Raw genomic sequence first — 25,543 nt, 5'->3', positions numbered from 1 at the left:
TGAAACCCTTGACAACTTCAATCTTTTCTCCATTGATCATGATGTTGCTTACTGGTCCAGTTGTGAGGATTTTTGTTTCCTTTATGTTGGGGTGTAATCCATACTGAAGGCTGTGGTCTTTGATCTTCATCAGTAAGTGCTTCAAGTCCTCTTCACTTTCAGCAAGCAAGGTTGTGTCATCTTCATATTGCAGGTTGTTAATGAGTCTTCCTCCAAACCTATGCTGCGTTCTTCATATAGTCCAGCTTCTCGGATTATTTGCTCAGCATGCAGACTGAATAAGTATGGTGAAAGGATTCAACCCTGATGGACACCTTTCTTAACTTTAAACCATGCCATATGCCCTTGTTCTGTTTGAACTGCTGCTTCTTGGTCTAAGTACAGGCTACTCATGAGCACAATTAAGTGTTCTGGAATTCTCCTTCTTCACGATGTTATCCATAATTTGTTATGATCCACACAGCTGAATGCCATTGGACAGTCAGTAATACACAGATAAACATCTTTCTGGTATTCTCTGCTTTCAGCCAGGATCCATCTGACATCACCAATCCCTCCTTCTATGTCCTCTTCTGAAGCCAGCTTGAATTTCTGGCAGCTTCCTGTCGATGTACTGCTGCAACCATTTTTGAATTATCTTCAGCAAAATTTTACATGTGTGTGATATTAATGATATTGTTCGATAAATTCCCGATTCTGCTGGATCACCTTTCTTTGGAATGGGCACAAATACGGATCTCTTCCAGTTGATCGGCCAAGTAGCTGTCTTCCAAATTTCTTGGCATAGACAAGTGAGTGCTTCTAGTGCATCCATTTGTTGAAACATCTTAATTGATATTCCATCAATTTCTGGAGTCTCGTTTTTTGTCAATGGCTTCAGTGCAGCTTGGACTTCTTCCTTCAATATCATCATTGGTTCTTGATCATAGGCTACCTCCTAAAATGGCTGAACACTGACCAATTCTTTTTGGTACAGTGATTCTGTGTATTCCTTAGTTATCTAGTGCTGCTATAACAGAAATTCTACAAGTGGCTGGCTTTAACAAACAGAAATTTATTTTTCTTGCAGTTTAGGAAGCTAGAAGTCTGAATTTAGGGTGCCAGCTCTAGGGGAAGGCTTTCCCTCTCTGTTGGCTCTGGTGGAAGGTCCTTGTCTCTTCAGCTTGTTTCCTGGTTCCTTGGAGATCTCCATGTGGCTTGGCATCAATCTTCCCCCATCTCTGCTCCCTAGCTTGCTTGTTTAACCTCTTTTATATCTCAAGAGATTGACTCAAGACACATCCTACTCTTATCTTGCCTCATTAACATGACAAAGACAACCCATTCCCAAAGGGGATTGTAACCACAAGCATAGAAGTTATGATTGACAACATATATTTTGGGGGGACTTAATTCATTCCATAGCCCTACATTTAAGGTGGACAGGGATGGAGGACAAGCACTAAACTTATAGACCGTCAGCCCTGTATTGTCCATGTTTATGTGGATTATGTGTTGAGGCAGGTATGATGTGACCATTAGGACTGACATGACAAAGAATGTGGACTTTAGGGGGATCAAATATAGCCATTATAGAGAAGAACTGTTTTCTTTACTAAAAAATGAAGGGTTGGGCCACATGGCATACACAGACATGGAGCTATAAAACTGGAAATTTCTCTAGGCCTTTTTCATCAACTGTAGGACTATGGTACCAAAACTTTGCATACAGAAACTACCTGGATACGGAAAACAATGGACTTACATTGAGTGTTGAAAGAGGTTCATACGTAACGTCATTTACAGGAGTTATTTTTTTGGTGAGTTCTAGTGGACATTGAAGGTATTTGAAATTATACTCGATCTGTAGAAGATATAAATGCTTTAAAAGTTATATTTAGTCTAGTATAGACACTGAAAGTTGTTCTTGGAAAATCAAACACATCAAGCCTACAATTCTGTTGAAAATTAGGTGATTCAAATAAAGTTTAGTAATTTCATCTGGAGAAAAGTTAATTAACTTATTGCATATTTTAGTTCAAAAAAAATCCTGAAAGGCTATTATTTCATTGTTTTAGAGCTCATAGCCATGGAAAAAGATGAACTCTCAAAATATCACTTAGATATTTTAGAATTTCATTCTTCAGATGAAACAACCCAAGAAAATGTAAAAACCAAAAAATCGGTTGCCATTGAGTGGATTCTAACTCATAGTGACCCTATAGATCAGAGTAGAACTGCTCCATAGGGTTTCTAAGAGGTGGCTGGTGGATTCAAATTGCTGACCTTTTGGTTAGCAGCTGAGCTCTTAACCATTGTGCCACTAGGGCTCCCTAAGAAAATAGAAAGATTAAAAACAGCCCTGAATAATACTATAAATATTGAGAGCAATTAAAATACTGGCGAAAACTGAAGATCAACATTCCCTCAGAAGTAGATGATATAATAATACAGCCAATGAAACCAGGAATTACCATCTTTTGAGACTGAGAAACTATAGTAATACTATTTTTTTAATTCTTCAAAGAACTATGATAAAATAAACTTCAAATTATTACGATAAAATAAACTTACATGATAGTCTTGGCACGACTTGTCCCCTGTGGAGTGTAACATGCAGACATCCAGAAGTACCTTTGGGAGAGCAAAAATCAGTTGAACTACTGGGGCAAGAGAGTAAATATGACACAGGATTTTATCCTATTTCTAAAATAGCATACAAAATATCCCCCTTCCTTTATATCTTTCAGCTCAAGGATAAATTATAGCCATGCAGCGCAGGAACAAGGTTTAAAATAAAAAGTGTTACAACTAGCACTGCATGCCACAGAAATGCCAAGTGATTCAGAAAAACACCACGAGCTTGAGAAGAAAACTGTATTTACTAAAATTTGGGTAACAGATTATTTTTGTCTCAGATTTGATGTATTTTAGGGCTTCTAGAGAATATGGCTATTAAGGATTCCTTTGCTTACCATCTTGAAGTGACAACTTCTTGTCTCTAATCAAGACTTTTCAGCTTAGCACTGAGTTCTTCCTGTGGGCTAAGTCCCATCTTCTGAATTGCTTGGACCTGGAGTACTGTGTTTGCTTCTGCACCACACTTGCAAACCAACAATGACAAAGCATGTATCCAGAGGGGTGTGGACAAGATGGTGGGAAGAGATGTAGAAGGTCTTCTGGATTCATAACTCCGGAAGGGAACACTTACAGGACCATTAGGGCCATCCCTAAGGTATGTGGGGCCTTGGGCAAATATTTTAATGGAGACCCTATCTACGCAAACAATTTGAGAAAGAAATACCACACTGGCCGTATGGCCCTCCTAGAACTGGACACAAGGCCCCAAACAACCACGTCAATGCTTCTCGGAGCTCCTGGAACATCAGGGGACCCCACTTCCAGGATGAAAGGGTAGACGGTTGGACAGTACTCTGAAGGGGAGAAATGGGGACCGGCCCCATATGGCGGGCAGTGAGGCCCTGGTCCAGTTCCAGGCACTGAGGTAGGACCTCAGAAAATTTTGCGGAAGCCTGTGCTGGCGACTGGGCCAGCAGTATTGATGGCATTAATAGGTATCATCAAATATTTGAAGGATATTACAGAAAATAAAGACTAGGCTAGTCAGTGGTGCTTTGCAAGGCAGAACCAAAGAGGCAAGTGTAATTTTATAGTTTGAGAACTTCATCATAATCAGCACAGGTACAAATAAAGAACAGGTTGCCTCAGGGTGTTTTACAAAAGCAACTGAATGACTTATTTTCAGAAATGTTGTATAAGTAACTGAAATTCAAGTGATGTGAGCCTACACTAAAAGTTCTTTAAGTTGCCACATTTTACTGAAACAATATTCACAATATTAAAGTAATACAAATCACTATAGAAACCTAACTAGAAAATATATAGTAGTATAAAAAAGAAATGGAGCCCTGGTGGCACAGTGGTTAAGCATTCAGCTGCTAACCAAAAGGTCGGCAGTTCGAATCCACCAGCTGCTCCTTGGAAACCCTATGGGGCAGTTCTACTCTGTCCTTTAGGGTCCCTATGAGTCGGAATCGACTTGATGGCAACGCGTTATAATGAAGACAAGAAAATCAATCATAATCCCACAACTGAGATAACTCTTGTTAACATTTTGGTATAATTTTTTCAAGTCTTTTCGATGTTCTTCACATGTGAATATTTTAACATTTTTTTTCTATTATAAATAATGTTGCAGGGAACAGTATCATATATAACTCTGCTTGTATGTCTGATTATTCATTAGGACGGATTCCTACAACTGGAATTCCTGAGTAAGTGAGTCTGAGAGCATTTTCAGCTCTGAATATTCATGTGCCTTTGAGGAAATATATACACCTGGAAAGCTACCTGCAGGCTGTCTCTGCGCTGGACTGGACCCAATTTCCACTAGACATCATAAAGGAAAAAAACGCGCATAAAACACTTAGCGTATATTGAAGGAATAAAAACAATAGGTGCCAGTAGTAGCAGTCTCAGGAGTAGTAGTAGTGGTAGTGATCATAGACCTGTTGCCGTTGAGTCCATTTTGACTCATAGAAGCAGCATCAAAACAGTCAGCGGTATGATACGTGCCAACCACTATCCTGAACACTGTATATATTTTACCTCTAATCTTTGTGATCACTTTGCAAGAGCGGTATCAGCGTCGCTGCTTTAGAGGTAAAGAAAATAGAAAGGGAAGCTCAGAGAGGTGCAGCGTCTCAAATAAAGCAGCCCAGCAAGAGGCAGAGCAGGATTAAATCCCAGGGCTGGTAGGCTCCAAATGTGGGGTGCTCTAATCTCTTTCTGAACATATGTCTCCCCTTGAATGTCCAGTCATCCCCTCTTCTTGGTCATTCTATGTCTGTCACAATCCTCAAATCTCAGCTTTCCCAGAGGGTCTTTTATCTGCATGCCTTTAGCCCTCGTGTGCTCAGCAGTGTGTGCATGTTTGCCTTGTAGGAGGCAGCCGGTCATGTGTATGTTTATCCTAGCGCAGAGGATCACGTGTTCACACACCTACAGACGCGGGGCAGGTAATATAAATGAATAAACCATGCCAAGTGTAAGAACTCCTTCCTATTGTCCTTGAAACGTTGACTCTCCTTGGGCTGGCTTTTATCTTCACTGTTTTGTTAGAGGCAACTACAAAGAAATATCTCTCTACTACAAGAAAAAAATTGCACCAGGATGACAATACGTGGCAACTAACACTAAGCCTTAGAGCTGGGTATACAAAAGGCAGAGGTAGGGTGTGGTTAGGAGAGAGTGCTCGCTCATCTTCAGGAAGCAGCTGCTTCTCAGATCCCTGACTTGTGAGAAGGCAGACCCAGTCACTAGATCTTCTGACTTTTACAGGAAGCCAGATGTCTGGATCCTAAGATAAGTGTCCTAGTTGTAAGTGTTAGCAACTAACACCAATTTGAAACAACAAGCATTTGAAGCAAAACATACCCAGAGGTTTTATTCACTGGTCTGTGATCTCTGCTCTAGTCTGGGATAGTCTGAATAGAAAATCCATTTCCTATATTTTCCTATATTCCCCATAGCCACTAGTGGGATTCTTTAAACCAAGTAGATCCTCAGTAAATACTTATTGGCTAACATCCCTTAAAGCCTATGGAAAACTAGAAACATTTATTTCAAGATGAAAATTTAGTTTGTGATTACATCAATAAGTCCTCACATTAGATTATATGCCAGGTATGTACCCAGAAAGGGTCTTGTGTGGAGAACTTACTTTCATGCATTCAGGGAGGTACTCCACCATTTCTATGATGGGACATTTATTACTTTGAGAATAATGACTAAATGTCTTAAGACATTCTTCCCATCTGTTAAAAAACAAACAAACACAAGTGTTAATGTGTTCTGCACAATGACAAAGCTACCAAATAAACCTCAAAATTGTATTTTCAGGAAAAATCTGCATTTTAGTTCATTCATAATGTAATGTTCACACACTGGTTCCAACCAAGATCGATCCCTAAATGGGATCCTTGTTCATTAGTGAACATGAGGAACACAGGCAAATGCCAGGATAGCTGTTATAATCACTGTTCTGTCTCTTTCCCTAAATGCCTTCCAGAGAGGGCAGGCTTTTGTCTTCTTTTCCTCCTGAAGTCACAAAATGGTACGTACTTTCAGAGCTGAATGTGTTGGGTAGAGATATCCACATTCACGTACATATGTCAGCAGCATTGTACTGTGTACATAATACTTAATATGTAATCAATGTACGCATCATGCATTGAATTAAATGACAAAATAACATGTGCCAAGTTCATTAATAAGCATGGACTCTGCCAGAACACTGAAGAATTTGCCCCTTCTTGTCATCCCTATCCAGTTGGATGGGATGAGAATGTGCCTACAATATTATGGAGGGGTTAAATCTGCACCTGGAAGGAAGAGCTTGTTTATCACCAAGATCCTGTCTATGTGATAGGAGACTGGTTCTAAAAACAGCCAGCCAAATTTTCCATTAACCCTGTCAGTAAAATCCACTACAATATCTGCATTATCACCAGAAAACTTCTGCTTGCACACTTGCATCAATTGATGTTTCAAAGTAATGATCAGCAGGGGTTTCTTGAAACTGCCCATGCTCAAAAATACAGTCCTGATACGCCTTGATTGTGAGGGTGTTCGTCTCTCTGGCTAGTATTGGGTGACACTGGGCCCTTGTGCATATCTGCCTGTGATTATATAGAAAAACTTGTGTATGAGAAGTGGGAAAAATCACCCTCCATCATTAAAACTCCTTACAGTATGGTTTAAAAACCAACAACCTCAAAAGATCATGTGTTACGGGAAATTTCATTAGATGGCGCCAACATCCACTTCTGGGGTTTCTGTTGGCATAAGCTGTTGTTGTTAAGTGCCGGCGAGTTGGTTCCGACTCATAGCAACCTGTGTACAACAGAACGAAACACTACCCGGTCCTGCGCCATCCTCACGATCATTGCTATGTTTGAGCCCACTGTTACAGCCACTGTGTCAATCCATCTCATTGAGGGCCTTCCTCTTTTTCACTGTCTACTTTACCAAGCATGATGTCCTTCTCCAAGACTGGTCCCTCTTGATAACACGTCCAAAGGATGTGAGACGAAGTCTCGCCATCCTTGCTTCTAAGGGACATTCTCGGTGTACTTCTTCCAAGACAGAGTATGGGGCAATTTCAGGTTGGGTGGGGCAGAATTTACTTAACAATGGCCATGGTGCCAGGCATTACAATAAATGAACTCCTGAGTCTCACAAAAGTGCTACCAAGGTAATATTTTCCTCTCACGTATTAGAAATGAAAATTGAAGATCAGAGAGGTTAAGCAACTTGTCTGTTGTCACCCAAAAAGTTACCTGAAACTAAAAGCTTTATGTAAACAAATGGCATTCTTAAATTTATGATAAATTTTTAAATTTATGATAAGAATGATTATTGGTTCTCTCTTTTATATCCTCTGAGGTAGTGAATCATCCTTCATGCCAGAGAATGTTCATGATACTGGACGATAAGGCAGGTACCTTCTGTTCCTGATGGTGGTAAGAACCACCTCCTTCCTTCTGTTGTGAATTGCAACATGCAAGAAGGAGGCATCCTGCTTGTTCAGGACGATTTCCGCATTGTAGCTCAGAAGAAGTGCAACGGCTTTGGCGTGGCCCTCCCCTGCAGCCAAGTGAAGCGCAGTGTTCTTTTAGAGAAAACACAACACAGAAAACGCAGTCACAGATGGCTGACCGTCACTCGGTTACTTTACTGCCTAGTTTCATTGTTGAATTGGTTAAAAGAAAGTATTAGCAAAACTAACGATTTAATGTCAGCATACACACAATTGGCAACTGGTGTTCAGAATCAGGATTCAAAATAATAAGCTTATAGTTCAAATACGGCGATGAGGGGGCGGGGGAGGGACATGTAGGTGTGAATTTCAATGTTCGGTTTTGCTTTGTTTTTGCAGTGGGATGAGTCTCAAGGACAAAGGACACACCTTTGGGGTAGGGATGCTAAAGTGAACACAGAGAGAAGACTCCTGGGAGATTTATCATCTAGTAGAGAAGCGGTTTCCAGATTTTAGGTTTCACAGTCTAGTACATTAAAAATTAATAAGCGATTGTCATTAGGTTGCCAATTTTTAGTTTTAGGACATAAGAACATTTAAAAAAAAGCAACTACACTCTTCTATCTCCATCATTTCATTAAAGAACATACATTCCAATAGTCTCCTAAAAAAGGACATAATAGCAGAATGAGGGACAGTTCTTCAAATCAAACACATTTAGTTTTATGGAAAACTCACCCAGCCCTCTTCATCATTCTCAGATGACGAGAGATAGGTGAAAGTTTTCTCCTCAGTCTGCACAGTCCTGTGAATGGGTCACTGGGAAGCTGGTGAGGGGTTCTCAGCATGGGCCCAACCCTTGGCATTCTCCTTCTTCTGTTCCCTTCTACTCATTCCCCACCCCAAGATTCTGGGTGTTAAGAACCCAAGAAATGGGTGGGAATGAGGCAGGGAAGGGAAGAGGGTATCTAAGAAGAAGGCTTTCTTACAACTCTGGAAGTTTCCTTCTCTGCTAAAATTTTGGGTTGATAGGAGGAACACAGTACATACCCCTTCTTCATCTAGCTGATCTGTGCATTTCAAATTGGTGTCAAGAATGACCTTCATGGTCTGCGTGTACCCGCCAATAGAAGCATGATGCAAAGGAGTCCAGCCATTGTGGTCACTGTGAAAGGGTTAAGAAAGGATGTGTGCGTATGTACATACACTTTACAGATGGAAGGTGGAAGTGATGCCACTTGGCTCAGTAATCTGAAAGGCGGGTCTGATGACCAAAAAATAGAATGCACAATTGAGATCTAGCGACTAAATATTTATTACCCATTTAAAATAAAGGAGCAATTTTCAAGCCTAGTTGTCTTAAATGAGCTACCTGAGATGTGATTCACGCTTATTTTTTATTTAGTGGGTTAAAATATGAAAGTATATCAACACACTACCAAAAACTTGGGGGTAGGGGAATCGAGAGTTAGCACTTCTGTGTCACCTTTTTTTTTTTTCAAAGTTACAGTGTGCTTACACCTGCTATTTTAAATCTTCTTTTATTCTTTCATTAAGCATCATATCAAAAATTTTCGTGGCCAATAGTTACTGCTAAAAGTAATAATACCAATAATAAAAATAGCTTATAGTACATGACTATAAGATACTTAGCTTAGTACCACATATAATTCTAAGAGTTCAGGTCTCAAAAGATTTTTCCTTTCGTGCTCTCAAATATGCTTAGTCAATCCCTTTGGAAAATGTTTCCTTTCTCACAAAAATGCAAGATGTAAATACAATGAAGGTTTTGTCACATGAGAGTTACTTTTTGAAATGAGACATAGAAACAATGTGTGAGGTCCTGTGACACCATTTAATTTCAGGGCTAGTGAGCAGCTATTGTAGGGTACAAGAGACACCTTGCTATTTCAATTACGATGTAATTCAGCAGCAACTCTTTAGCCTGGTCCACTTTGGGTCCACCTTACAGGTCGGCTGCTTGGTGTTTCCTTGGAAGCAGGAATGAACTGAGCAAAGTAGTTGCATCGCTACTTTGCTAATATTAAAACTCATTGCCGTCCAGTTGATTCTGACTCCTAGCGACCCTATAGGACAGAGTAGAACTGCCCCATAGAGTTTCCAAGGAGCACCTGTAGATTTGAACTGCTGACCTTATGGTTAGCAGCTGTACTACTTAACTGCTGGGCCACCAGGGTTTCCAGTATTTAGTATGCTGATAAAAAATGTGGGTTTGGGACATTAACCTAATGAGTTCTTTGCTACAACCTACCTGAATTGAGAACATAATTCTCCTTTATATATTTTTCCAGTTTTTTTTTTCTTTACAAAAGAGGTCATTTAGTTATGTCCCTTTTTTTGTATTACACTTATATAATTTTTTTTGTGCCTTCTCTTGGATTTCCTTTAAGTATAACAAACTTCAACAATTTTTAATGTGTCTCCTATTATAGCTAAAAGGGAGGTTTTTATGGTATCACTCACCAAAAGAACCCGTTGCCATCGAATTGATTCCTACTCCTAGCGACCCTATAGGATAGGGTAGAACTGCCCCATAGAGTTTCCAAGGAGCGCCTGGTAGATTCTAACTGCCAACCTTTTGGTTAGCAGCCGTAGCTCTTAACCACTGCACCACCAGGGTAAGAGGGCGTTTGAACTCGCATGTTTGTGTCTGTATACACACACACATGAATACACATGCACATATGCAAACAGTTTTGTACCTGCATGAAAACACGGCAGTATGAAGTGATATGTGAGGAACTGTATCAAAAGTTCTGAGAACTACCACACACAAAACCTCTTATTCTGTGACCTTGAACAAGGTCTTCAAGTCTCTGAACCTGATGGCTTCATTTGTCAATTGCAAATACTGCTAATTTCCTTTTCAATATATGAGAATTCATATATGTTTTCAGAATGAAGTAAGATAAATTAAGAGTGCTTAGTAAGCTATAAAGTTAGGTATCATAATTAAAAATAAAATAGAAAACATCCTGAAAATTCCTAATTAATAAAAAAAAGAATATATAAATATTGCACTTATATATGCTCACCTGAGGAGTAATGCCCCCTTTTTCAGGAGAAGTTGAACAACTTTATCATGCCCGTTTTTTGCTGCCAAGTGGAGAGGTGTCATTCCATGAAGGTCACCTTCATTCAAAAGCCTCATATCGGGGATGTCTTGCAGGAGCCTCTGGCAGGTATTGATACGCCCATAACTTGAGAAAAGATTAAGTTACATCTTTTCAAAGCAAACGTGAAACAGAAATAAGGCATGCTCGTAGAGTGCGCAGACTGACCCTTACCTGGCTGCAAAATGCAGCGGTGATTTCTTATCTTTGCTTTTGGAATGAATGGACACGTTGAAGTGAAGCAGGTTATTTACAGAGACAGGAACGCCCTGTCTACACGCATAATGTAGAGGAGTACAACCATTGTTGTCTTCATCCATGACCAGCTCTTTAATATGTTGCATCTGTGGGAAAAATTCATATTCTACATAAAATCAAAAAAACCAAACCCTTTGCTGTCAGGTCGATTCCGACTCATAACAGAACTGCTCCATAGGGTTTCCAGAGAGCGGCTGGTGGATTCGAACTGCCGACCTTTTTTGTTAGCAGCTGTAGCTCTTAACCACTGTGCCCCTAGGGCACATAAAGCTATGTTATTATGCTAATGAACCATTTTTCAAACTACACTGTGGGATAGTATAGAATTTTCCAACAGAGGGGAAAATGTAAATAGACTGAAGGGTACTAGAGTAAAGTAAGTATGGTTGATGTTACAGACTGTTTCCCTATAATGTACATTATCATATGAAAGGCGCTGAAAAGTCTTGCAAGTTGGAAATACACTTTAATGTTTTTAACCCAGCTGTGAACCCTTACACAAGCATTTTCAAAATGTATTTCACCATGGACCCCTTGCTCATCCTCTCCTCTTTTTTTCCCCAAATAACTCTTATCAGTTAACACGAACGTGTTCTGTTAGAAAAAAGAGACGGGATGTTAAAATTAACAGTTTACCAGTTACCCTCAAGCTGATTCAACTCATGGCAACCCCATGTGTGTCAGAGTAGAACTGTGCCCCATGAGATGCTAAAATTAGATTTGCTGTATCTTTTAAATGTATATTAAGGAAAAAACGAATGAGAAAGTGAGTAGCTTAACCCAATCAATAAATGAACATATGTATTGTTTTTTCTTAATTGATGATAAAATATTACTAATTCACTCATGTAGTTGATTAACTATTTCACTGACATGCAATTTATAATGGTTAAACAATGAAATAAAACTGACTAAGTATGTATCCTTATTATAGATGAGGATATATGGAAATTTTCCATTATTTAGAAATACCAATCTCTAATTAATTAATCTAATTAATTAGTTATTCTTATTAGCACTGTGTTATAAATAAATATTCAAATATAGCATCTTTATTTTAAACCACTGTTTTAAATTCCAGAGTCAGCCTTCATATTAATAAAAATTATAATAAGCAAAATCACTTTACTGTGTTGAACCTAGCTCAGTTTATGGGAATTCACAGACACATATAAATTACCTGCATAAACTCAGGTCGTAAATTTTTTAATCCATAACGTTGTTGTACAGTCAAATGCAAAAAATTACGTCCGAGATGATCTTTTATGTCTACTTGGGCACCTAAAAAAGCACAGTATAAATATAGCTTTTACTCATTTATTTAAAGCATAACTTATGGTGGATTTTCGATTTGAGAAAAGAAAAGATTTCTGACTTGATACTTTGCCAATCTTTAACTTACAGGAAATACTATTTAGATGAGAAAACTAAACATATTGGCTTTATGTAATAGTGTGTGGTGGGGGGGAGAATATGTGATATGTTACATTAATATGTGAGGTATAATCATATAAATATGAGAGATTGGAGATTGGGAAAGAAGGGGGAGGAGAGAAAGATACCTCTCCTCTGGGTTCTCATGGCACCAGGTAAGTACTTATAACGAGGATAGGTACAGTACCTACACCACACAGAATTGATTCATTGAAAGAATATTGATAAAGTGTTCATCAAAATGCCTGAGAAATAATAATTGGTTTATAAATATTATCAATTATTTTTCCAAAACTATCATTTTATGTAACACTCCCTTACTGGAAAAAAAAAAATTACCCTAGACATGGGAAGACATAGGAAGTGTTCTGTTTATCTTTGTATTCACAGTACCTGGCCCAGTGCCTGGCATGCAATAGGTGGTTAATAAATGTTTATTTAACCAAATTTAATAGTGATTCTAAAGTCCTGGCTGTGTTCTTCTTGGTACCTTTAGAAAGTAGCAAATTCACAATATTCCAAGATGCAGAAGCAGTTGCTAATAGAAGTGGAGAACGTCCTTCGGAATCAATGCTATTAATATCTGCTCCCTAAAAACAAGTCATTCAACAAAGAGCATGTGAACAAATAAATCAGCTTACACTGCAATCTGTAAATAACAGTAATTCATTGGGATGGAGTGAATATAGCTGGCATTGAAGCTTATGATAAACTATAGAATTTCTGGAAATTTCCCTGTAATTCGTATACTGTAACACCAGAAATCAAGGCATTCTCTTACAATTTCAACAATAAAAAATATTCTTCCATGTTAATCTTTTGACTGACAACTGGCAATAGCTTTCTGTCACTATTTTAACCATAAAAATAAAACTCTTTGATCTATAGCATTAGTTTAATTCTCACAGTAAGAAATGATTTTTAAATATCCAGATTTTAAAGATCTTCCAAAAATATTCATATGTGATAAAAAAATTCAAAACAAATCATTCACTTTTTAAAAAATCTACTTCATCTATTTGAATTCAAGTCCTAAAATAACTTTTTAATTTAAATATTTACTTGAGAAAATTTGGATTTAAAATCACATGACAGATTTTTTGAAATGAATAAGTCAATATTTACCATTATGTGTTATGGTTATAATATTTGATATGGCAAAAAAAAAGGAGCTTTTTAAAATTTCATGGTAAGAATTATATATTTTGGAAGGAGTAATAAAAATAGTTTAAACTATGATTGTGAATATTTGTCTGTCCTTTTTGGGGCCCATTAAATGTATATGAATATAGCAGCAGTAACGATTTGGAAGCACAATGGTACAGTTTTCTTGTCAATTAAAGAGATCACTTCATTTGCATGCAACCATGCATGTCATAAAACTATGGTGTATACTGAGTCTCTTCCCAGGACTCTTCTATGTAAATATCACAATTTCTGTAGTTGCTATTGACAACAAACGCATGTTAAATACTACAAATGGGACTACATTTATTGCTGAGATTATGGTGCTTAAATAAATCAATCATATATTCATCCATATAAAGACTTTATGACAATTTAATTAAAAACTGACTGATTCCACTTCTTAGAGTGAAAAAAAATCTCATGCTTTCACTTGTAGCAGACCTTGGAAGATATTTTTAGCCCCCCAGTTTTTCATGTTCGAAAGACGGCACTGAGGCAGCTGGTGGACACTTACAATGGAGGGCGAAGGTGACGTGCTCCACCTGTCCTGCCTCCACCTCAGAGCCAGCTGGGCTGAGTCAAGTAGCCCAAGCCTAACACTCTCCTAGGACAGGTTCACAGGTGATCAGAATAGTTTTCCTTGCAATGTAACCACAAACTTCCGTCGTTAAAAACATCAGTATGGGCATGTATTAACTATATGTTCTAGCTTCTGTAATATGATGTTTCAACATCCACACCAAGGAACCCTTCTCCACCCATATCTGCTATACCTAGATTACAAATTCCCTCAGTTTCCCATTTGGTAAACATCCCAAGCCCCAAGGCACAAGTTTCAATTATAGCTGACTGATAAAATCCCTGTGTGCTCTGACTTCTCCCAATCACATTTCCAGAAAACCACAGTAAAGGTGCTTGCCCACAATTCTGCTCCATCTCTGCCTTGTAACTGCCCCTGTGTTTTCCCCCTGTGGCCCTGCCTAGGTGTGCTGTGAACACCAGAGACTATGAATATAATAATTTTTTTATTGTTTCCGGCCTCCCTCTCTTGATTAATGTTAGACTATACCATACCTCAAACATAACTATTATATCAAGTTAAAACAGGGTATCAAAAAGCACACTTTGAACACAAGAACAAAGGGCAACAACAGTAATCACTATAGCGTAGATAATCCCGCAACAACAGTATTAACAAACAATACTTTACAAATGGATACATAGGTTGATAGGTATGCCAAGAGGTGTGGGAGAGTGTAAGGGAACACACCCATCTGCAGAAATAGGTTTGGTGGATATTTATACATACATAACTGTAGGTGCTGCTTATATATCAGTATAGACGATTGAGCACACAGGGCCACAGTCAGGGCAACTTACTAGACATAACCAATTGCCTCATGGGACAAAGTTCCTAGACTTGAAAGTGAAGGACCATACACTTGGGGGACATTTACATCAATTGGCACAACATAGCTCATAAAAACAAAGTTCTACATCCTACTTTGGTGACTAGCATCTGGGGTCTTAAAAGCTTGCAAGCAGCCATCTAAGATACAACTACTGGTCTCTTACCATCCGGAGCAAAGGAGAGTGAAGAAAACCAAAGACTCGAGAGAGCAATTAGTCCAAAGGACTAATGGACCAAATGAACCACAGCCTACACAACTCTGAGACCAGAAGAACTAGATGGTGCCCAGCTACCACCACTGACCACTTTGACTGAGATCACAACAGAAGATCCTGGACAGAGCAGGAGAAAAATTGTAGAACAAAAAATCAAATTCACAAAAAAGACCAGACTTACTGGTCTGACAGAGGCTACGGGAACCCCCAAGATTATGGCCCTAAAACACCCTTCTGAACTGAAGCTGAAGCCATTCCCAGAGATCACCTTTCAGTCAAACCATAGACAGGCCCATAAAATAAACAACAACACCTGATATCTCAAAGGCAATCAATTATACATGATAAAATGGCAACATTTGCCAAAAGCAAAGATGAGAAAGCAGGAAGGGAGAGAAAATCAGGATGAAAGGAAATAGGGAACCTAGAATGGAAATGAGGAGTGTGCTGACACATTGTGGGGAATGAAATCAATGTCATGGAACACTTTATGTACAAACTATCAACTGGAAAACTAATTTGCTTTGTAAACTTTCACCTAATGCACAATAAAACATTTTTTTTAAAAAAAGCACACTTCAGTACTTTAAGCTTCATGGTAACAAAGGTTGGCTTATTACATATTAACATACTGTATACTCTATTTGCAAATGTGTCGATCATCCTTTTGTGAACTTTCTTTGCTGAGAAACAGGAAATTAAATTTTGGTTTATTTTTGAAAGCCCATTTTATGTAATTATATTATTTTTCAACTGTAAATAGTAATAAGGAAAATAAACCCGTCAATTGAATATTTACCATTGAAATTAAATAGTCTGCAAGTTCATAGTGATCAAACAATGAGACCCTGTAAAAAAAGAGAATTACAAACATAAGGTGCTGTTGATATAAAGGTATAAAATAAAGCTACTATATTCAGAAAGTAAACTGCACTTGTTATTTAATAACATGATAAAATATTAGAGAATTAGTAATCTTTCAAAGCCTATGATTGATTCTGATTAGGGTAATATTTCCAATGTAATAGTAATAGAAAAAAGTCAAATCTATTACAATATTTTCTTCCTTATCTTTTAGTAAACTTACTTTCTCCCTGTAAAATCTGCATGACAATCGTTTTGAAGTAAGTAGAAATTTCTATCCCAAAGGCATTACAATACAACAGAAGACAAAAGAAATGACCCAGTTACCACGGTGATCATGGGGAATAACATTAGCTGCAGGCAACCTGCCCTGAGATTCATTGCAGGGCTCAAAATGCCCACAATGTAAGTGCTTCTCTTTGTCAGGGCAGCGATGATGTTCTAAGTATTTGTGAAGGGGGCGAGACAGAAGGGTGTTAATAAATTATAGAGTGAACTAAAGTCATTTTGGTATCACTTCACATCAAGTCATAATGATAATATTAATTAACCAAATAAAAATTTTCAGTCTATATTAAAGTACCACCATAATACATGTTAATACTAATGATTTGAAAACTGTGTTTCCTATTGCAAGTCTTACTTCTTTGTTCCTATTCATGGTTATATATAAATTTCATAATCAGCTGGCCAAATTTCACCAAAAATTCACAAGAGGTTGCATTATGTTTAAATTATATTAAATATAATATACTAAATAATTTTAGGAAGTAAATGCATAATGATATTAAGGCTCCATTCCTTTTAAAATAATAATTTTGTTATTGTATCTTCCTAATCTAGAACCTTGTTACTTATACGCGTCTGGACCAGCAGCATCAGCGTCACCTGGGAGCTCATTGGTAATGCAAAGTTTTAGTAGACCTGGACGCCTAGATTCTGAGAGGTTTATTGACTTGCCAAGGGTTATATAGCCAGAAGGACGAGGGTAATTGCTGGAACCCCAGTCTCCTTACAACAAAGCTCACTGTTTTAGCCAGGGCAATGTAGTGAGGTCTTTACACTATAGTAACAAAAGGAATTCTAGCCTAAAGAGAAAACTTTGCTTTGTAGCTCAAGATAAACTCCAAAATTAACTGGCTATTTAAAGAGCAAAGGAGCCCTGGGGGCGCAGTGGTTAAGTGCTTGGCTGCTAACCTAAAGGTCAGTGGTTTGAACCCATTGGCCACTCTGCGGGAGAAAGATGTGGCAGTCTGCTTCCAGAAAGATGATAGCCTTGGAAACCCTATAGGGCAGTTCTGCTGTGTCTCTAGGGTCACTATAAGTTTGAATCGACTCTATGGCAATGGGTTTTATTCAAAGGGCATTCCAGAATCCTAGGTCAGTATCAGATTCATCAGACTTAGAAAAACTGGCCCAGGAAACCTTCAGATAACCCAAGTTGAGAATGTCCAGTTAGGGTATTACCAGGCTAAGGATACTTATTCTCCTAGAATAATTCCATTTTATGCATATTTGTGCATTAAAGCTGTGTTCTAAAAGGACAAATTATTCTAAGTATACCCTGACAACTGGGTTTCCAAACTGGCTGAACATTGGAGTCACATAAGGAATTTAAAAATGAAACATGGAATGTGGGCCCTCCTAGAGGTTCTGATTTAATCTGGGGTAAGAACTGGCATTGGCATTTTTGAAGCACACCCAAGTGATTCTAATGTGCAGCAGTTTGAGAATCTCTAGTGTAGAGATTAGTCTCTCCATTGTGTTTTAGTTGTATTTCAATGTTCAATGGCCCCCTTTTTTTTGATTCCTAGCATTTCTAACTTGATCTTTTTTATATCACCAATCCTTGATTCATACATGCCAACTTGTTTTTTGTAACTTTCTGTTGTTTTAATGTATGTATTTTTACATGAATGTTTATTCCTTCCTTTAAATTTTTGAGGGTCTTCAGTGTCTTTATTTTCAAATTATTTTCAAGATTTCCCCATGATTTCTATTTCCTTAGAAGTACGTTAGCCTTTTGTTGACTTTGCTGTCTTTTCTTAGTTTCCTTTATGCTATGGGATTTTAGTTTGCAAACTCATTCTAAGTGGGAGTTCCTTGGAGTTCCTTTCCAGTCATGTTTATCTCATTGTATCTGGTGGTTTTGCTAATGTGTACATCCACCTCCTCCTCCTCCTAAGTTTAGAACCACATCCTTATATGGGTAGCTGGAGGCTTTTTCCCTGAAGGATATTGTAGATTTTCTGGTTCACTTATTTATTGGGACTATCTTAGCTCTTTTCTGTGATTCTAGGCTTCCAGCATGGTCACAGGGTTTTTTTTTTTTTTTTTTTTTTTTGGGGGGGAGGGTGGTGAGTAGGCTGTTTCACACACACACACACACACACACACACACACACACACACACACAGGGAGCATTTAGTCCTTGTCTTCCCAAAGGATTGAACTTTCAGTCTATACTACCTGTTTCCTGTCCTAACATCTAGTAAACTCACATCTTCAAATGCTTTCTGCTATACGTCACAGAAATATTTATCTTGTTTTGGGCTTGGCTATAGTTTTCTAATGTTTTGAAAATATTTTGTCTGTATTTATGGGAGTGGGTGGTAGGGAAATAGGGTGAAATGAGTGGAACATTCATATGTATCTGCTCCCTTATCTTCACTAAAAATGAGGATAAGACATACATGAGGAATTCGAACAGATTAGAAACGGCTTGGAAAAACTTGTATGTTGACCTCCTTAGCATCTTGAGCCTATATTCACTGGCCTGAGAATTGGTTCAGAATATGCCACTGGAGATTTTATTTTGTGAAAATCTATTTAAACTTTATTGAATCTTAGGACAGAAGATGTCTACAAACATTTTCGGGCTCTCAGGTTTCTTGGAAGGCTACTTTTCCCACAGAAAGTATTTTCTGCCCTCTAGTGGCCGCTTGTGTAACGGTGAAAAATGAAAGAATCATTCTTTGGTGAAAATTCAGTAAGGTAGAAGGCTTATGTATGCGGCAGTGCATCCATGAAGTGTAATTGGGTTAAACTTTTGTCTCTTTTGGTTTTATACAGCTAGATAATCCTTGTAAGCATACTTATGGCTTCCTCTGTGATAGTTAGGGAGACCTGGTGAGTTTGATTTTGTGTATGTGTGTATGTGTCCTATTTGGAAAACCAGAGGTTTTCAATGTAATAAAATGGAAAGCACCACCCTCCAAAAATCCTTGGGACAGATGGAGCCTATTAAACAGGGCACAAAACAACTGCAAACATTTTGTGGAAAAATGTCGGCCCACATGGTATTTCTCAAAATCCATATTTAAACCAAACCAAACTCATTGCCATCAAGTCGATTCTGACTCAGCGACCCTATAGGACAGAGTAGTACTGCCCCATAGAGTTTCCAAGGAGCGCCTGCTGGATTCAAACTGCCAACTTTTGGTTAGCAGCCATAGCACTTAACCACTATGCCACCAGGGTTTCCATATTACCAACCAAAAATTTGAACACACTCAATTAGTTAGCAATTTAGTTTCCTTTACTGAAAACACATAGTATCAAAAAAAAAAAAAAATTTAAACGAGAAAGTAATATGGTCTTGAAAGGGTTTTAACATTGTATTCTGATTCCAGAGGAACACAGAGATTCCAGTCGAACCATAGGATTTTTGTTATTTTTGTTCTTTTCTTTTGAACGCTAGAATCTTTATTAGTGTAAGTGTTAACTTATACTTGCAGCGTATAGTTTAATAGGTAAAGACTAAAAGTCTGTACGTTGAAAGCTAGGTAGGAAACTTGCCTGTGAAGCAGCGTCTCTTGATTTCCGTCCACTGCGTTAACAATATCACTATCACCAGAATAGGAGGATATCATCAGTTTAACAATTTCCGTGGCTCCCTGAGTGGCAGCAAAATGAAGAGCTGTGCACTTCCCTTTCTGTGAACAGTTTTGACACCGGAATCAATGTTTGAAGCTCAATTTAAGGCTATAGCACAATTTCAGCTGTGAGTTTCTTCATAGGTCAACAAAATCGACGAATATTGAATTTAAGACGATGGTGATCAGTTTCATCTATTGCAAGTCATCAATATAAATATTATAGGTGGCAACTGTGCTTCCTTGAAGTCTGTTAGCTCTTAATGTATACTTCTACCATTGTTATCTGGATGACATTCTTCTCCCAGAAGTGTAAACACTATCCTTACTGTAAGTACCCAGTGTATGAAGTGATTTCAGATCCCTGGTCATTGACACCAGCTCTTCATTTCTATCTTGAAGGAATTTAGTGACAATCCCTCTCCTCCTAATCTCCTCATCCTCCAAAAATGACTGTACTTTGTAGTAGTTGGGAAGGGAGCATGTTATCACCCAAAAGCCCTAAGGGATTGGACACCAGGCCAGATGAAGGGAAAAGGGAAACCAGAACTCTATACTTTCAGTCAGAGATGACTGGCATGAGGTGAGGAGCCTGGCTCTGCCTTTACCTTCACATACAGATCCTTATAAATTAGTTAAGCTGTGCTTAATTTAAAATATGATAACTCTTCAGAATAGAACTATAAACACAAAATGTACATAGTAGGCTTTAATGTACCTGGATGACAACCTTAATATATTGTTATCTTTTGAATGTTAGCCTTAACTTATTTCATGGCAGTTAAATTAGACTTATTTCACGGCAGTTAAACTGGATATATACTTTATTGCATCTGCATTTGTGGCTGCAATTGTTTTTGGTGGCTCTCAAAATTCTTTACATAGGTTGAAATTTGGGATATTTTCTTGTTTTGCTTCTCAGTATCTATTTTCTTCCTGCTGTATTTATCTTCAGGAGCCCTGCTGGTGCAGTGGTTAAAGCACTGGGCTGCTAACTAAAAGTTTGGCAGTTCGCACCCACCAACCACTTCTTGGGAGAAAATGTGGCAATCTGCTTCCATAAAGTTAATAGCCTTGGACACTCTACAGGGAAGTTCTCCTCTGTCCTGTAGGGGTCACTATGAGTCATAATTGACTTGATGGCAAGAGATTTGGGTTTTCTTGGTATGCATTTTCAATCTAAATGAATTGTAAAAGTGTTACAAAGCATTTTGGAAAATAACTTATATGAAAATTCTAAAATAAAAGTGTTATGTAAAATAGGAACAATTACCTCCCGCAGATCTATCTTTGCACCATTGTCCAGGCACATTTTGATCATTTCCAAGTCGCCACTTTGAACCGCCATGTGGAGAGGGCTGTGTTTCCCCTTATCGACAAAATTAATATGGCACTGTCTGCTGTGTCCATGTTCTTCACCTTTAGAAGAAAATAAGTTTCAGGGTAACTTAGATGTTTAAAATCAATAATAGGAATTTTAAAAAGAAAATATTTAGGCATACATAAAATCCCATGTATAAATTCTATTAAATATTTGTCAAATTAATAGCATCCTTCCCCCCTGCCACCACCCCACAAGAATAGGCTTCTTTAAAGTATATAATGTGGGAAAGCCTCTACTTACCAAACTTTAATACTATTTCCATGCATTTTTTGGCGCCTGAAAACACAGCCTGGTGAATAGGGAAACATCCCCATTTATTTGGTATGCATGGCTTAGCTCCTTTACTAAACTGGAAGGTGGGGGAAAAAAAAAAAGAACCAAAAAAAGTCAACCAGGTTGAATGTGTTCAACCCCAAACCACAAGGATGGACAAGAACTCATCTGCCACTCCCAGACCATATTCTGAGCCTTTAATACTAGTATGTTGTTGAACTTTGGAATTTATTGACCAATACCTGGAAAAATTTCATATGATATGAAATCTAGGTAAGAAAGTAATTTTGACACCAGGTCAAGATTCTGATATAGAGACACTTTCTATTTTCTATCTGTCCTTTCCAAATGAAGTATGATATAGACACAAAATATCAACAGGATACCCAGAAAACTAAAGTTAACACATTTTCAAGGGGGTTAATGAGAACATTTTAAACATTATCATGACTCCTCCTATACACATTTTCAATTCTTCATGCAAATAATGTAATATTTTCCAGGCCCTCTGTTCTTCATTTATGTAAAATTAATAAATGATTAGACCAGCACTCTTGTTAAACTCTGAAGTTACGTATTTTCATTCATGAAAAAACCTTTACTAACAGGAGGTTAGAACAACTGAATATATTATTTTTCTATCTGAGCCAATAATTTTCAAGTACCATTTTCTATAGATTACTGAACTGCAGTTTTGTTTTAAATACCTTTTATTGTCACAAAAAGAAAAGATGTTGAAAGGGCAGAAAAGTGTGAAAAAGAAAATCCACCTTTGATCTCACTTACCAGAGATAGCGTCAGTTTACATTTTAGAGGAATTTTTTTTTATTGTTGTACTTTAAGTGAAAGTTTACAATTCCAGCTAGTCTCTCATACAAAAATTTATTCATACATTGTTATGTGACCCTAATTGCTCCCCCTATACTGTGACAGCACACCCCTCTTTTCCACCCCTGATTTCCCATGTCCATTCAACCAGCTCCTGACCCTCTCTGCTTTCTCATCTCACCTCCAGACAGAAGCTGCACATTTAGTCTCATGTATCTACATGAGTTAAGAAGTTCACTCTATGAGTATTGTTTTATATCCCATAGTCCGGTCTAATCTTTCTCTGAAGAGTTGGCCTTGGGAATTGTTTTAGTTCTGGGTTGACAGAGAGTCTGGGGGACATGCTCTCTGGGGTTTCTCCAGTCTCAGTCAGACCATTAAGTCTAGTCTTTTTACTAGAATTTAAGTTCTGCACCCCACTTTTCTCCTGCTCCATCAGGGACTCTCGGTTGTGTTTCCTGTCAGGGCGGTCATTGATGGTAGCTGGGCGACATCTAGTTCTTCTGGTCTCAGGATTATGCAGTCTCTGGTTTATGTGGCCCTTTCTGTCTCTTGGGCTAATACTTCCCTTGTGTCTTTGGTGTTCTTCATTCTCCTTTACTCCAGTTGGGCTGGGACCAATTATTGCATCTTAGGTGGCCGCTCACTAGCTTTTAAGACCCCAGATGCCATTCACCAAAGTAGGATGCAGAACATTTTCTTAATAGACTTTGTTATGCCAATTGGCCTAGATGACCCCTGAAAGCATGGTCCCCAGACCCCTGCCCCTGCTACTCTGTTCCTCGAAGTGTTTGGTTGTATTCAGGAAACTTCTTAGCTTTGGTTTAGTCCAGATGTGCTGACTTCCCCTGTAGTGTGTACCGTCTTTCCCTTCACCTAAGATAATTCTTGTCTACTATCTAGTTAGTGAATAACACTATCCCTCCTCCGCCACCCTCGTAACCATCAAAGAATGTTTTCTTCTGTGTTTAAACCTTTTCTTGAGTTCTTATAATAGTGGTCTTATACAATATTTGTTCTTGTGTGATTGACTAAATTCATTCAGCATAATGCCCTCCAGATTCCTCCATGTTATAAGATGTTTCATGGATTCGTCGTTGTTCTTTACTGTTGCATAGTATTCCATTGTGTGAATATACCATAATTTGTTTATCCATTCGTCTGTTGATGGACACCTAGGTTGTTTCCATCTTTTTGCTATCGTGAACAGTACTGCAGTGAACATGGGTGTGCATATATTTATTCGTGTGCTGGTTCTTACTTCTCTAGGATATATTCCAAGGAGTGGGGTAGCTGGATCATATGGTACTTCTATTTCTAGCTTTTTAAGGAAGTGCCAAATCAATTTCCAAAGTGGTTGTACCATTTTACATTCCCACCAACAGTGTATAAGTGTTCCAGTCTCTCCATAACCTCTCCAACATTTATTATTTTGTGTTTTTTGGATTAATATAGCTTTGTTGGGGTGAGATGGTATCTCATTGTAGTTCTGATTTGCATTTTTCTAATGGCTAATGATCGTGAGAATTTCTTCATGTGTCTGTTAGCTGCCTGAATGTCTTCTTTTGTGAAGTGTCTGTTCATATCCTTTCCCCATTTTTTAATTGGGTTATTTGTCTTTTTGTTGTTGAGGTTTTGCAGTATCTTGTAGATTTTAGAGATTAAACGCTGATTGGATTTGTCGTAGCCAAAAATTTTCTCCCAGTCTGTAGGTTGTCTTTTTACTCTTTTGGTGAAGTCTTTTGATGAGCATAAGTGTTTAATTTTTAGGAGCCCCCAGTTATCTAGTTTCTCTTCTGGTGTTTATGCATTGTTACCTATGGTTCATATTGTGTTTATGCCATGTAAGGGCTCCTAGTGTTGTCCCTGTTTTTTCTTCCATGATCTTTATTGTTTCTCATTTTATATTTAAGTCTTTGATCCATTTGTAGTTTTTGTGCATGCTGTGAGGTATGGGACTTGTTTCAGTTTTTTGCAGATGGATATCCAGTTATGCTAGCACCATTTGTTAGAGACTGTCTTTTCCCCAGTAACGGACTTTGGGCCTTTGTCAAATATTGGCTGCTCACAGGTCGATGAATTTATGTCTAGATTCTCAATTCTGTTCCATTTGTCTATGTATCTGTTGTTGTACCAGTACCAGGCTGTTTTGTCTACTGTGGCAGCATAATAGTTTCTAAAATCAGGTAGTGTGAGGCCTCCCACTTTGTTCTTCTCCTTGAGTAATGCTTTACTTATCTGGGGCCTCTTCCCTTTCCATATGAAGTTGGTGATTTGTTTCTCCATCTCATTAAAAAATGCCGTTGGAATTTGGATTGGGATTCCATTGTATCTGTAGATCATTTGGGGTAGAAATGACATTTTCACAATGTTGAGTCTTCCTATCCATGAGCAAGGTATGTTTTTCCACTTATGCAGGTCTCTTTCGGTTTCTTGCAGTAGTATATTGTAGTTTTCATTGTATAGGTATTTCACGTCTTTGGTTAGATTTATTCCTAAGTATTTTATCTCTTTAGGGGCTATTGTAAATGGTATTTGTCATGGATTGAATTGTGTCCCCCCCAAATGTCTGTCAGCTTGACTGGGCATGATTCCCAGTATTGTATGATTGTGTAATCTTATGTGATTTCCTTGTGTATTGTAAACTCTATCACTATGATGAGGTTATACTGATGAGGTTTACAAGACTAGCTAGTGTCTTAATGCAATCTCTTTTGAGATATAAAAGAGAGAAGTGAGCAGAGACACATGGGAACCTCACACCACCAAGAAAGCAGTGCCGGGAGCAGAGCGCATCCTTTGGATCTGAGGTTCCTGTGCAGAGAAGCTCCCAGAACAAAAGAAGATTGATGACACAGACCTTCCTCCAGAGCCAATGGAGAAAGCATTCCCCTGGAGCTGATACCCTGAATTTGGACTTGTAGCCACTGGACTATGAGAGAATAAATTTCTCTTTGTTAAAACCATCCACTTGTGGTATTTCTGTTAGAGCAGCACTAGATGACTAAGACAGTATTGATTTGGTGATTTCCTCTTCAAAGTTCTCTTTGTTGGTGTAAAGAAATCCAACTTATTTTTGTATATTTACCTTGTATCCTGATACTTTGCTGAAATCTTCTATTAGTTCCAGTAGTTTTCT

At 38.1% G+C, this 25,543-nt stretch overlaps 1 protein-coding gene across 1 annotated transcript in view; it reads right to left on the bottom strand.

The window, feature by feature from the left end:
• Positions 1–25,543, bottom strand: part of TRPA1 (transient receptor potential cation channel subfamily A member 1) — a 71,928-nt gene that overhangs the window by 21,427 nt on the left and 24,958 nt on the right. Inside the window, exons 6-18 of the mRNA XM_012554434.2 lie at positions 21,544–21,652; positions 21,193–21,338; positions 19,843–19,979; positions 15,980–16,028; positions 12,857–12,956; positions 12,113–12,213; positions 10,849–11,018; positions 10,597–10,761; positions 8,591–8,705; positions 7,506–7,672; positions 5,723–5,816; positions 2,554–2,613; positions 1,745–1,843 (exon numbers count right to left, since the gene is read on the bottom strand). Of these exons, the coding sequence (XP_012409888.2) occupies positions 1,745–1,843; positions 2,554–2,613; positions 5,723–5,816; positions 7,506–7,672; positions 8,591–8,705; positions 10,597–10,761; positions 10,849–11,018; positions 12,113–12,213; positions 12,857–12,956; positions 15,980–16,028; positions 19,843–19,979; positions 21,193–21,338; positions 21,544–21,652 (1,512 nt within the window). The remainder of the gene's footprint in view (positions 1–1,744; positions 1,844–2,553; positions 2,614–5,722; positions 5,817–7,505; positions 7,673–8,590; positions 8,706–10,596; positions 10,762–10,848; positions 11,019–12,112; positions 12,214–12,856; positions 12,957–15,979; positions 16,029–19,842; positions 19,980–21,192; positions 21,339–21,543; positions 21,653–25,543) is intronic.

Source organism: Trichechus manatus, unplaced genomic scaffold, assembly GCF_000243295.1.
Source record: "Trichechus manatus latirostris isolate Lorelei unplaced genomic scaffold, TriManLat1.0 scaffold00018, whole genome shotgun sequence".
Classification (NCBI taxonomy): Eukaryota; Metazoa; Chordata; class Mammalia; order Sirenia; family Trichechidae; genus Trichechus; species Trichechus manatus.
The sequence above is the reverse complement of the archived record's forward strand: the minus strand, read 5'-3'. Positions and strand labels throughout refer to the sequence as shown.